The sequence below is a fragment of the Rhinopithecus bieti genome, unplaced genomic scaffold (assembly GCF_001698545.2).
Source record: "Rhinopithecus bieti isolate Rb0 unplaced genomic scaffold, ASM169854v2 scaffold_52032, whole genome shotgun sequence".
Taxonomy (NCBI): domain Eukaryota; kingdom Metazoa; phylum Chordata; class Mammalia; order Primates; family Cercopithecidae; genus Rhinopithecus; species Rhinopithecus bieti.
In genome coordinates, this window is record NW_016821592.1 from 271,380 (window position 1) to 285,848 (window position 14,469).

At 41.1% G+C, this 14,469-nt stretch overlaps 1 protein-coding gene across 4 annotated transcripts in view; it reads left to right on the forward strand.

Annotated features, from left to right (window-relative positions):
• DHX57 (DExH-box helicase 57) overlaps positions 1–14,469 on the forward strand; it is a 76,817-nt gene that overhangs the window by 43,255 nt on the left and 19,093 nt on the right. For all 4 annotated transcript variants that reach the window (XM_017860438.1, XM_017860437.1, XM_017860435.1 and 1 more), the window contains exons 14-19: positions 3,782–3,878; positions 5,493–5,666; positions 6,132–6,332; positions 9,111–9,387; positions 12,164–12,259; positions 12,343–12,426. In XM_017860438.1, the coding sequence (XP_017715927.1) occupies positions 3,782–3,878; positions 5,493–5,666; positions 6,132–6,332; positions 9,111–9,387; positions 12,164–12,259; positions 12,343–12,426 (929 nt within the window). The remainder of the gene's footprint in view (positions 1–3,781; positions 3,879–5,492; positions 5,667–6,131; positions 6,333–9,110; positions 9,388–12,163; positions 12,260–12,342; positions 12,427–14,469) is intronic.

The window sequence follows — 14,469 nt, forward strand, 5'->3', positions numbered from 1 at the left end:
GGGATTACAGGCGTGAGCCACCACGCCCGGCCTATGTTGTTTCATTCCAAAGGAGAAGACTATTTTTGAAAAAAATCGGCCAGGTGTGGTGGCTCATGCCTGTAATCCCAGCATTTTGGGAGGCCGAGGTGGGTGGATCACCTGAGGTCGGGAGTTCAAGACCAGCCTGACAAACATGGAGAAACCTCATCTCTATTAAAAATACAAAATTAGCCGGGTGTGGTGGTGCATGCCTGTAATCCCAGCTACTCAGGAGGCTGAGGCAGGAGAATTGCTTGAACCCGGAGGTGGAGTTTGCAGTGAGCCGAGATCACGCCATTGCACTGCAGCCTGGGCAATAAGAATGAAACTCTGTCTCAAAAAAAAAAAAAGAAAAGAAAAAGAAAAAAATCAAGCATAGCAAAAAAATCATAAATGAAGAAGAAATGTTAGAAAATTACCTAAATTTTGTAATCCCGGCTCCTCGGAGGCTGAGGCAGGAGAATCGCTTGAACCCAGGAGGCAGAGGTTGCAGCCAGCCAAAATTGCACCATTGCACTCCAGCCTGGCAGCCTGGGGGACAAGTCTCAAAAAAAAAAAGAAAAAAGAAAGAAAGAAAGAAAATTACCTAAATTTAAAGCAGAGTAGATATAGTGACTAGGAAGTCAGTGACATATGTGACATATTTGTGAACATTAAAGATATCCTGGACAGATGAGGCACATAAAAATATAGACAAAATTTTCAATTCACATGTAATAGTATGTTTTATCATTCTTTAATTTTGTGGCTTTTTTCTTTGTATTTTCTTTTGCTTATCTTCTCTTTTAATAAATAATTTTAAAATTTTCTTTTGAGATAGAGTTTCACTTTGTCACTCAGGCTAGAGTTCAGTGGACCGATCACGGGTTACTGCAACCCCAACTTCCTGGCTTAAGCAATCCTACAATTTCCATCAGCGTCTCGAGTACCTGGGACCACAGGCATGTGCCACCATGCCCTACTAAATTTTTAATTTTTTGTAGAGACGGTGTCTCCCTATGTTGCCCAGACTGGTCTCAAACTCCTAGGCTCAAGCAGTCTTCCCATTTCAGCCTCTCAAAGTGCTGGGATTACAGGCATGAACCACCACACCTGACCTCAATAAAATTTTGTGGCATTTTAGCAGAGAGGATCATGGGGTATGTAATGGAAAGAACATGGATCTGATGCCAGAAACCCTAGGTTTGTGTCCAAGCTCCATGCTTACTAACTCTGTGACCTGAGTCTGAAGTTACTGAGTCACTAATAGGGGTACTAGTAGCCTTCTTTTTTTTCTTTTTTGTTTTTTTTTATTGAGACGGAGTCTTGCTCTGTGGCCTGGGGTGAAATGCAATGGCACAGTCTCGGCTCACTGCAACCTCCACTTCCTGTGTTCAAGTGATTCTCGTGCCTCAGTCTCCCGAGTAGCTGGGATTACAGGCATGTACCACCATGCCAGGCTAGTTTTTGTATTTTTAGTAGAGATGGGGTTTCACCATGTTGGTCAGGCTAGTCTCGAACTCTTGACCTCAAGTGATCCACCCACCTCAGCCTCTTAAAGTGCTGAGATTACAGGCCTGAGCCACCATGCCTGGCCACTAATAACCTTCTCAGCGGATGGCTATGAGGATTAAATGAGATAATATACGTGAGCATTCTTTGTTACTATGAAGTATTTTTTTTAAATGCTGTAAGAGCTCTTTCAGCCTTCATCAGAGTTCCAGTTTTGTGATATTTAAGATTCCTCATTTATTTAGTGGAAAGGATAACTATGAATAATAGGTTATGAGTTCTCTGCTGACAGATGCTTGTTTTATATCCCATTGCACTTCACATGGAGCTGACATAGGTACCCAATAAATATTTGTGGGAATAAAGGAGAGGCTGGTGAAAACAGTACCATTTTTCTCCCTGAATAAAGCACAAAAGAAGGTGACTATTGAGTGAGTGACTGCTCTTCACACAGAAATATACTATAATCAGTTTTCATGCTTATTTTCTTTAATGTAAAATTTAAAAGCCCATAAACTGTTAATATGATAGGGTTAGTTAATGGGCTGTCTCTAAAATATATCTGAATTTAGATTACCAGATTGGCCAGCCAGTTACAGTTTCCTTTTCTCATTTCCAGTAAAATGTTTATGGATTTTATTTATTAATAGAACAGTCTTCCTGTCTTATAAGGTTAGGAGAATACCTCTTCCTATAGAAATTTAATATCAAGGTCAGGTGCAGTGGTGCATGCCTGTACTCCCAACTACTCGGGAGGCTAAAGCAGAAAGATTGCTTGGGCTCAAGAGTTCAAGACCAGCCTGGGCAGTACAGTGAGACCTCGTCTCTAAAAAAATAAAAAAAGAAAGAAATAGAAAGTAACCAGTGGGGCCAAGTACGGTGGCTCACGCCTGTAATTCCAGCACTTTGGGAGGCCAAGGCAGGCAGATCATGAGGTCATGAGTTCGAGACCAGCCTGACCAACATGGTGAAACCCGTCTCTACTAAATATACAAAAATTAGCCAGGTGTGGGGCGCACGCCTGTAATCCCAGCTACTCAGGAGGCTGAGGCAGAAGAACTGCTTGAACCCAGGAGGCGGAGGTTGCAGTGAGCCAAGATCGCATCATTGCACTTCAGCCTGGGCAACAGAGCAAGACGCTGTCTCAAAAACAAACCAAAAAAATAACTAGTGTACTGAAAAAGTGTATTTAAAGAGCTTAGCTAAGCCAGGCACAGTGGCTCACGCCTATAAACCCAGCATTTGGGGAGGCTGAGGTGTGTGGATCACTTGAGTCCAGGAGGTTGAGACCAGACTGGGCAACATGGCGAAGCCCTGTCTCTACTAAAAATATAAAAAATTGATGGCGTATACCTGTAGTCCCAACTACACGGGACATTTAAACATGAATACCATTAAAATGTGGGTCTAGATGTGTATGTCGTCATTCAGAGAGCATTTCAGGTCAATCACCATATAGAAAATTTGACATGCCCTAAAGTCATACAGCTCAGATGGGATAGAAACATGGTTCAAGTCTTCCCTAATTGTTTTCAACAATTTACTATAATTTATATGACATTATCAATTCGTTATGAAGTTGAAATGAATTTTTCTCAACTACCGATTGTTTTCAGAAAATGTTGTTTGACCAGCACTGCCAGAGGAAAGAAAAGGTAGGAAAATCACCTGAGCCTGGGGAGGTTGAGGCTGCAGTGAGCCGTGATCGTGCGACTGCACTTCAGCCTGGGTGACAGAGCAAGGCCTTGTCTCAAAAACTAAAAATTAAAATAAAAAAAAGAGCTTAGCTAATAATTCTTGGCATTATACTGATAGACATTATACTTTTCCACACCTCAGTTTTTCTGGTTATAGAAGGATAAATCTCCATTTTGTCCTTATTAAGTCAGAGAATATATAAAACATGTAATTTTTTATTTGTTTAAATCCTCTGGGACTTTACAAAGAAAATAAAAATGATAGTGAAAATTTCTTTTTCTTTTTTTTGAAAAGGGTCTCGTTCTGTCACCCAGGCTAGAATGCAGTGGCGCAATCTTGGCTTACTGCAACCTCCGCCTCCCTGGCTCAAGCGACCCTCCTACCTCAGCCTGCTGAGTAGCTGAGGCCACAGGCGAAATTCTCAGATTATTGCATATTTTGGTTAAAAACAGCTTTATAATCTATATTAGTTTTTCATTTACTTCATTTATCATATTGATTTTTTTTTAATTTCATTGTTTCTTTTCTGTGCCTAAGCTTACCCACATATTGATTCTTTTTATATACCCAGGTGCTGTACTTGTATTTTTACCAGGACTAGCAGAAATCAAAATGCTTTATGAACAGCTACAGTGTAATTCTCTTTTCAACAACAGACGTAGTAATCGGTAAGCTAATAGCTTTCTATATTCTTAATCATCCATTGCAGTTACCTATAAAGATATCACCCTCTTTAGACCCTGGAAGAGTACGACTCTTCGAGCATACATTTGTTTATGCCAGCTGGAAATGAACAAACCTATTTGCTGCAGGAAATCAATTATTCCCCTTTTATTAAGGAAAAATATTGACCAGGTGTGGTGGCTCATGCCTGTAATCCCAGCACTTTGGGAGGCCAAGGCGGGCGGATCACCTGAGTTCGGGAGTTTGAGACCAGCTTAACCAACGCAGAGAAACTCCATCTCTACTAAAAATGCAAAATTAGCCAGATGTGGTGGCGGGCACCTGTAAACCCAGCTACTCCAGAGGCTGAGGCAGGAGAACAGCTTGAACCTGGGAGGCGGAGGTTGCAGTGAGCCGACATCACACCATTGCACTCCAGCCTGGGCAACAAGAGTGAAACTCCGTTTCAAAAAAAAATTCTCTTCACGTAGCATAGTGACTCAGCAAATTTGCATGTAATTTTAGATGTCAGAGCCCCAGAGAGTGGGGGAGGGTGGGGGAAAGGCAGCGTTAGTAACAACAAAGAAGTCCTACCATTATGAGAGAAAATCATCTTCAATAGTTCTGATTCCAGGAGTAAGACACACTAGGTGTGTTTTCATATTTAAGAAGAGAACTATTTGACAAACGAACACTCCCTAAAAATGTAAGAATGAAGTTTCTGAGGTTACATCATTGTTATCACCTCTCTTCTCTCTCTCTCTCTCTCTCTTTCTCTGTGTGTGTGTGTGTGTGTGTGTGTGTGTGTGTGTGTGTGTATTTTTTTTTTTTTTTTTAAACGGAGTCTCCCTTTGTGGCCCAGGCTGGAGGGCCGGGGGATTTTCTCGGCCCCCTGCAACCTCCACCTCCCAGATTCAAGTGATTCTCCTGCCTCAGCCTCCCAAGTAGCTGGGATTACAGGCTCTTCTCTGTATTTAAAGGAAGAATGATTCTTTGCTGGTTAGTTTGCACTAGGCTTGTTGCTTGTAGAATATCAATTATTTATTCCTCCTCATTATTTATTACTGAATTACACTCCATCATTTTTCCCAAGTTGATATGAGGTTTTTGGTTCCTAGAACTAAGTAAATATTTTGTCAAAATCAGAAAGGACTTTACCATTTATTTATTTATTTTTATTTTATTTTTTGAGACAGAGTCTCACTATTGTCACCTAGGCTAGAGTGCAATGGCGGGATCTCAGCTCACTGCAACCTCTGCCTACTGGGCTCAAGTGATTCACCTGCCTCAGCCTCCCAAGTAGCTGGGATTACAGGTGCCCACCAACACACTTGGCTAATTTTTGTATTTTTAGTACAGACGAGGTTTCACCATGTTGGCTAGGCTGGTCTCGAACTCCTGACCTCAGGTGATCTGCCCGCCTCAGCCTTCTAAAGTGCTGGGATTATAGGTGTGAGCCACTGCGCCTGGCCAATACTTTACTATGTAGAAAAGCTGGGCTCTGAGTACAGATTGTGGAGAAGTTGCTAATACCTGAAGTCGTAGTAGAAATTCACCCACTGTAATCCAGTTTCAGGGCTACGTGCTAGAATACTTCATGTGCTTTTATTTCCTTCCAGATGTGTTATTCACCCACTTCATTCATCTTTATCCAGTGAAGAGCAGCAGGCTGTGTTTGTAAAACCTCCTGTAGGAGTAACTAAGATTATAATTTCCACCAACATTGCTGAGACATCCATAACCATCGATGATGTTGTCTATGTCATCGATTCTGGGAAAATGAAAGAAAAGAGGTATTCCGTCTTGTGGTGATGTAAGAGAGGGGCTAAAAATGCTTCATTTAGGGAGACACAGTTGTTAATGGCTAATGCTATTAAGCTATATGGATTACTGTATGAAAAAATAATTTATGAAAACTGCACGTGGATGCGTGAGTGATTCTGTAGCCAAGAGCATGGAGCTTAACATCAAATGGGGATGAAAAGTAATGAATTGCTTTTTCTCTCTTTTGTCATGTGATATGATATGTGCTTGTATGAAAAAGGGTTGAATAAAGAAACTATCTAGTTTGGGAAACTCTGCATTTGATGCCACTTAAATCAGCATTAGCTGCTCCTACCAGGGACTCAACTATCCCGGAATATACAGGGCACTGTGTCCTACAGGAGGAAGCTGGTTCATCTGTTCTGTCCATGCCAAGCAGTCTTGGCCACATTTTTATAAAATGACTCAATTTTGTATTTTCTTTTTCTTTATAGATATGATGCCAGCAAAGGGATGGAAAGTCTAGAGGACACTTTTGTGTCTCAAGCCAATGCTCTACAAAGGAAAGGCCGAGCAGGCCGTGTTGCATCTGGGGTCTGCTTCCATTTATTCACTAGCCATCACTACAATCACCAGCTTTTAAAGCAACAGCTACCAGAAATACAAAGAGTGCCACTGGAACAGCTGTGTCTAAGGTGACATCTGGTTTTTTGTGTTTTGCTTCCAAAAGGTCTAAATGTTTCTCACTCTATTAAGTTCCATGTTTTCCTTTTACTTCTAGAAGATATTTGGCTAAGAATGACCACCAATAATCTCATTTATTTGCAAAGAAAAAGATCCTTAGTGTTACCTTTACCATTCCTTTTAAATTTCTGCACATAAAGATCTCTTACATTGCAGAGCATAGCCCTAAAATAGAGCTTAAGAATATATATGTAGGGCCGGGCGTGGAGGCTCACGCTTATAATGCCAACACTTTGGGAGGCTGAGGAGGGTGGATCAGCTGAGGTCAGGAGTTCGAGACCAGCCTGGCCAACATGGTGAATGAAACTCCATCTCTACTAAAAATACAAAAATTAGCTGGGTGTGGTAGCGCACGCCTGTAGTCCCAGCTACTTGAAAGGCCGAGGAAGGAGAATCTCTTGAACCCGGGAGGCAGAGATTGCAGTGAGCCGAGATCGTACCACTGCACTCCAGCCTGGGCAACAGAGCGAGAATTGTCTCCAAAAAAAATAATAAATAAATAAAATAAAAATGAAATTTAAGTAAGTGATACTGTCAATTCATGTCTTAAAGTGAACTACATTAAGTGAGAAAAGGCAAGGTACCAAAATATACATGTTAATAAAATGTGAAATTGTATGTTTATAAGTTGGCAACTTAAAAGGAGCTGTATGTGAAGTAAATAAAATTTTATGTATGTTACACTTTTCTTTAAGTTGCTGATATTCATAATTTGTCTTTTAAAATGAGAACTCTTTTCTGGATGAAGTTCATAATTTAAAACACTAGTTTTTGAAGAGCTATCACAAGGCAGGACACAATGCAGATTAATTTTATAAACAATGACTGCAACTTTGGGCCAGGCATGGTGCCTCATGCCTGTAATCCCAGCACTTTGGGAGGCTGGGGCAGGCAGGTCACCTGAGGTCAGGAGTTCGAGACCAGCCTGGCCAACATGGTGAAACCCCATCTCTACTAAAAAAATACAAAATTAGCCAGGTGTAGCGGCACAGACCTGTAATCCCAGCTTCTCAAGAGGCTGAAGAAAGAGAATCACTTGAACTTGGGAGGTAGAGTTTGCGGTGAGCCAAGATCACACCATTGCACCCCAGCCTGGGCAATAAGAGTGAAACTCCATCCCCAAAAAATAAATAAATAAATAAATAAATAAATAAATAAATAAATAAATAAAGACTGCACCTTCAGATGTGCGAAGGAATAAGTGGATCATTTAAAATTTTTTAATAAATGCCTTTAATTGTATAGCAGTCAGAACTATCTAAGCTATTCATGTCCAGTTTTTTATTACGGTAAAAATACTTAATATGAGATCTACCCTCTTCATGTTCAGCCCCTGGCAACCATTCTACTCTCTGCTTCTGTGAGTTTGACTATTTTAGATACCTCATACAAGTAGAACCATCCAGCATTTGTCTTTTTGTGACTGACTTATTTCACTTAACATAACGTCCTCAAGCTTTCATCCATGCTGTTGCATATTGCAGAATTTCTTTCTTTTTTAAGCCTGAATAGTATTCCACTGTATGTATATATACTGCACTTTTTTTTTTTTTTTTTTTTTTGAGACGAAGTCTTGCTCTGTCACCCGGGCTGGAGTGCAGTGGCCGGATCTCAGCTCACTGCAAGCTCCGCCTCCCGGGTTTACGCCATTCTCCTGCCTCAGCCTCCGGAGTAGCTGGGACTACAGGCGCCCGCCACCTCTCCTGGCTAGTTTTTTGTATTTTTTAGTAGAGACAGGGTTTCACCGTGTTAGCCAGGATGGTCTCGATCTCCTAATCTCGTGATCCGCCCGTCTCGGCCTCCCAAGTGCTGGGATTACAGGCTTGAGCCACTGAGCCCGGCCTATACTGCACTTTCTTTATCCACTCATCTGTCAGTGGACATTTAGGTTGTTTCCATATCTTGGGTATTATGAATAATATTACAGTGAACACAGGAGTGCAAGTATCTCTGCTGTGTGCAAGATTCTTTTTTTTTTCTTTTTTTTTTTTGAGACAGAGTCTTGCTAGGTTGCCCAGGCTAGAGTGCAGTGGCGTGATCTTGGCTCACTGCAACCTCCACCTCTGGGTTCAAGTGATTCTCTGCCTCAGCCTCCCGAGTAGCTAGGATTTCATGTGCGCATCACCACGCCTGGCTAATTTTTGTATTTTTAGTAGAGACTGGGTTTCACCATGTTGGCCAGGCTGGGCTCGAACTCCTGACCTCAAATGATCCACCTACCTCAGCCTCCCAAAGTGCTGGGATTACAGATGTGAGCCACTGCGCCTGGCCTCTCTGCAAGATTCTGACTTCAATTCTTCTGGGTGTATACTTAGAAGTGGGGTTGCTGGATCATATGGTAGTTCTATTTTTAATTTTTTGAGGAATCTCTATCCTGTTTTTCATAGTGGCTGCATCATTTTACATTCCCACCAACAATGTGCAGGGTTCCAAGTTTTCCACATCCTTGCCAGCACTTATTATCTTTTGTCATGAACTCTATTTTATAATTCGATCCCACCATTAAGGAGAGAAGCATTTTGAAAGTTTATAGAGAGAATTTTATTCTGAATATGAGTAAGTTTCAGAATCTGAAAGTGCTTCTGTGGTTTATTGGTAGAAGTAGAAAACACGAGATTTTAAAAATTTGTGTTTAAACTTGTCAGTTATTCTCACTCACAAGAAATTATTCCTCTGTGTCATCCCACCAGAAATAAAATTAGCAAATTGTTATTTTGTTTCCTTTTCAGAATTAAAATTTTAGAGATGTTTAGTGCTCATAATCTCCAGTCTGTGTTCTCTCGGCTCATTGAACCTCCACACGCCGATTCTCTTCGTGCCTCAAAAATACGATTACGAGACTTAGGAGCATTAACTCCAGATGAAAAATTGACCCCTCTTGGGTATCACTTGGCCTCTCTGCCTGTGGATGTGAGAATTGGCAAACTAATGTTGTTTGGGTCCATCTTCCGCTGTTTGGATCCTGCTCTCACCATTGCTGCCAGTTTGGCTTTTAAGTCTCCGTTTGTAAGTAAACAACATTCATCTAAACTGGAGTCTCTAAGAGGACGACCATAGGTCTCTAAGGGGACCATGGGGGAATCAAGGGCATGTGAGCCCCTAAAATTTGCTTGTATGTTAGATGTGAATTTTTTAGGGCACATCTGCATGGGAGGGAGAAGGTCAAAAATAAATTTCTGAAAAGACAAAAACAAATAAAACAAAGATTTTTTAGGGAACAATGTCATCTAATTTGTTCTTTATTTCATTACTGTCTGCTCTTTATTCTTTCCTTCTTTCTGTTTACTTAGGTTTAGTTTGCTCTTCTTTTTCTAGTGTCTTAAAGTAGAAGGGTAGGTTATTGTTCTGAGATCTTTCTTTTTTATGTAAGCATGTACAGCTCTCAGTTTTTCTCTAAGGACTATTTTAGCTGTGTCCCATACATTTTGGTTTTCCTTTTCATTCATCTCAAAGTATTTTCTGATTTTCCTTTTTATTTATCCTGTGACCCTTTATTATTTAGGCATGAGTTGTTTAATTTCTATATATTTGTGAGTTTGCAAAATTTTTTTCATTATTGATTTCTAATTTCAGTCTGTTGTGGACAGAAAACATATTTGTACTATTTCAATCCTCTTTAAAATGTATTGAGCTTTGTTTTATGGTCAAGCACATATATGGTCTATCCTGAAGGGTGTTCCAAGTATACTTGAGAAGAAAGGATTTTCTGCTGTTAGGTGGAGTGTCAGTCTGCCTTTTTTTTTTTCTTCATTAAAACAAATCTTTTTTACTGGTCCTTTCATGATAAGCAATCTGCCTTTATTTTTATCATGGCTTATTTTATATAGTTAGGGGAATCAATGAATGTATTCATTTTCTTCAGTTTTAATGTTATATGTCATCAAATTATAAACTCACAGATCTGCAAAAATATCTTAGTCCAGCTCCCTGACTTAACAACAAATTATAAACCAGCTGGTCCAGTGGTAGTGAGTTATCTCAATTGATTGTTGAGACTTGACTAGTCTTTAAAAAAAGAAAGAAATGATAAAACCAAGAACCAGAAGAGGTGACATAACTTGCTGGGGGTACACAGTATCAGCCTTGTGAACAGGACTTCCATTGCCTTTTCCCAAATCATCTAAACCAACCTCTCACTGACCATTTTCTTTTATTGGAATAAAGAAAGACTCATTAGAAATGTTGATGTCTGGTGTGAGGTTCCATGGTATAATGGTGAGCATTCTGGAGTCTGAATCCAGAAATGTTGATGTCTCCCTTCATTTAGTGATCTGAAGAAAAAACAAAAAAAAGAGAGAGAGAGAAGAAATGTTGATATCATCCTTGGCCAAAACTGAGCACCTGTCCTTTGCTGGACTCTGTAAACATAATATTAATCTCCCACGTGCAATCCTTTTCCCACTGGCCTGTCTAAAAAGGAAGGAATTTTACTTCCAAGTAGAAACTAAAATTTTACTGCTGTTATATTCGTTATAAGATTATTTAAATATACAAAAATTAGAAGCACTATGGTTGGTTTAGAATGATTTTCAGTGGTGTTGCAGCTAGGGCATTGGTTTAGATTGCCATGAGAAACTACTGCAGCTCATGCTGGTATCTTTAGAGCCTGAGAAGGCAGAGAAATATCATTGGATTAATGAATTAGTATGTGTAAAGTGGTGAAAATTTACTTCCCTGCTGATTTTACACATTTGTAGGGAAAAGGAAGACCTGTAAACATTTGTAATAAAATAAGAGGATTCTTCCCAGTGTAGATTTTTAAGTAAAACAATAAATAAGAGTAAAACACTAGTGTGGGTATAGAAGCAAGGGAGATTCAAACGTAGAAGATGAGTAAGAATCTGTAAAATAAAGAACACAGATAACAGAATGTTAGGTTTTAAATGTAGCTTTAGAATGAGTGGCTCTCGGCCGGGCGCGGTGGCTCAAGCCTGTAATCCCAGCACTTTGGGAGGCCGAGACGGGCGGATCACGAGGTCAGGAGATCGAGACCATCCTGGCTAACACGGTGAAACCCCGTCTCTACTAAAATACAAAAAAAAACTTAGCCGGGCGAGGTGGCGGGCGCCTGTAGTCCCAGCTACTCCGGAGGCTGAGGCAGGAGAATGGCGTAAACCCGGGAGGCGGAGCTTGCAGTGAGCTGAGATCCGGCCACTGCACTCCAGCCTGGGCAACAGAGCAAGACTCCGTCTCAAAAAAAAAAAAAAAAAAAAAAAAGAATGAGTGGTTCTTTGATGACTCTTGCCACTTGGAACTAAAAGACCCAGAAGAGCTTATTTTGGGTGGGCAGGCAGACTCACAGAGCAAAGACTGTGAGCTTGCCATTTACCATCATAATTGCCTTTAATTAGCTGACCCACTGATTACACTTTTCCACGCAAAATCCTTTCCCAAGGCATCTGGCTTTAGCAATAGGAAAATGCCATTTGAAACCTCAGATAAAAAGTGTCCTGTAGGACCTGGGGTGTGGTGGCTCATGCCTATAATGGCAGCACTTTGGTAGGCCAAGGTGGGCCAATTGCCTGAACCCAGGAGTTCAAGACCAGCCTGCACAACTCCATCTCTACCGAAAATTTTAACAAATTCGCTGGCATGATGGGGCACACCTGTAGTCCCAGCTACCAGGGAGGCTGAGGCAGGAGGATTGCTTAAGCCTGGGAGATCAAGGTTGCAGTGAGCTATGATCGCACCACTGCACTCCAGCCTGGGCAACAGAACAAGACTCTGTCTTTAAAAAAAAAAAAAAAGTGTTCTTTAAATCTGATTTTCCTCCCTCCTTTAGGTATCTCCCTGGGATAAAAAAGAAGAAGCTAACCAGAAAAAGCTGGAATTTGCATTCGCAAACAGTGATTATCTGGCCCTTCTACAAGCATATAAGGTAAGCATATGACCTAATAGCTTCGTTTTATTCCCGATGTTGGCGCTAAAGACTAAGTTAGTTTGATTTTCTCCAAAATTTAGGGATGGCAGCTAAGTACAAAAGAAGGTGTACGTGCAAGTTATAATTACTGCAGACAAAACTTCTTGTCCGGAAGAGTTCTGCAGGTGAGTTGTGTCTGTGGCTTTTTCTTCGTTTTGTATTAGAGTAGCTCACCAGAGGGTGCTGCGACTTTGTCTTATGTGTCCTGTCTTAACATTGCAAATGTTATTTCTGGAGTATGTTTGGCTTTACCAGCCATGTAAAATGGACTCCTGCACTGTGACATCGGGCTTTCTGCGCTGAACCTTTCCACTGACCTCCTTTTCCTCTTTGTGGTGAATTTTTGTTTACTTATGTGGAGGATAGGGTAGAACATAGGCACTCTGAAGATTGCTGCTTACTGGAAGTCAGTTTTTTCAGTAATTACACCAGGGATGCTCTTTCATTTGTTTGTTTGTTTGTTTGTTTGTTTGAGGCAGTCTCCTTCTGTCACCCAGGCTGGAGTGCAGTGGCGTGATCTCGGCTCACTGCAACCTCCGCCTCCCGGGGTCAAGCGATTCTCCTGCCTCAGGTACCTGAGTACCTGGGATTACAGGTGCATGCCCCTATGCCCAGCTAATTTTTTTGTATTTTTAGTAGAGATGGGGTTTCACCATGCTGGCCAGGCTGATCTCGAACTCCTGACCTCATGATCCACCCGCCTTGGCTACCCAAAGTGCTGAGATTACAGGCTTGAGATACCACCCCAGGCTACCCCAGGCATTCTTAACCTGAATCTCTAAGCCCCTGAAATTGTATACAAAATTATATGCTTATGCATATGTGCATTATTCTGGAGAGACGGACCATAGCTTTCATCAGCTTTTCAGAGGAGTCCATGGCCATCTCTAATCTCCTTACCCTCTCCCCAAAACCAAAGAACTAATACTGAACCAGATTTTGTTATTTTTCTTACATCAGAACCTACTAAGTGAATATAATGAGTATACAAGAAAATGTTTAGCCGGGCTTGGTGGCTCATACCTATAATCCCAGCACTTTGGGAGGCTGAGGATTGCTTGAGCCCAGGAGTTTGAGACCATCCTGGGAAACATGGCAAAACCCCATCTCTACAAAAAGTACAAAAATCAGCCAGACCTAGTGATATGGGCCTGTAATCCCATCTACTCCAGAGGCTGAGGTGGGAGGATCACTTGAGCCTGGGAGGTCAAGACTGCAGTGAGCCTGTAATCCCAACACTTTGGGAGACTGAGGCAGGCAGATCACTTGAGGCCTGGAGTTCAACACCAGCCTGGCCAACATAGTAAAACCCCATCTCTACTAAAAATACAAAAAATTAGCTGGGCGTGGTGGCTCCTACCTATAATCCCAGCTACTCAGGAGGCTGAGGCATGACAATCCTTGAACCCAGGAGATGAAGGTTTCAGTGAGTTGAGATTATGCCATCGCACTCCAGCCTGGGCAACAGAGGGAGACTTTGTCTCAAAAAATAAATAAATAAATAAATTCCAGAGTGGTATGAGAAGCCAAAATAATGATAGCACACATCTTTGCAAAGCCTATTTTACTCAAAGATTTTGGGGCCCTGCACAGTGGCTCATGCTTATAATCCCAGCACTTTGGAAAGCCAAGGCAGGCAGAACCTTTGAGCCCAAGAGTTCAAGACTAGCCTGGGCAACATGGCGAAACCCCGTCTCCACAAAAGTATAAAATTACCCACGGTGATGGTGTATGCCTGCGGTCCCAGCTACTTGGGAGGCTGAGAATCACTAATCAAAGGAGGGGTATTTATATGTACAGGGCAATAAGAAATATTTTCTCAAGTCATTAAGATGCTTAAATATAAGATGAGGATATTTCTTTTAAATTATATTTCCTACTAAATTTATTTATTTATTTATTTTGTTAGGATATGTGTAGATTTTGCTGTGACTTATAAGGTCCATCAAACAAGAGTTGCATCTTTTCACTAAACTCCAGCTTAGATTGTAGGATTATTTTTATTAAGATTTCAATTAAAACTTTGTCATGAAATAGAAACTGTGGTATATTAACTCCTAGTTATATTATAGTTATCCATGTACACTTGAGACATTGCAAGAAAATACTTAAACCGGCCGGGCGCGGTGGCTCAAGCCTGTAATCCCAGCACTTTGGGAGGCCGAGAC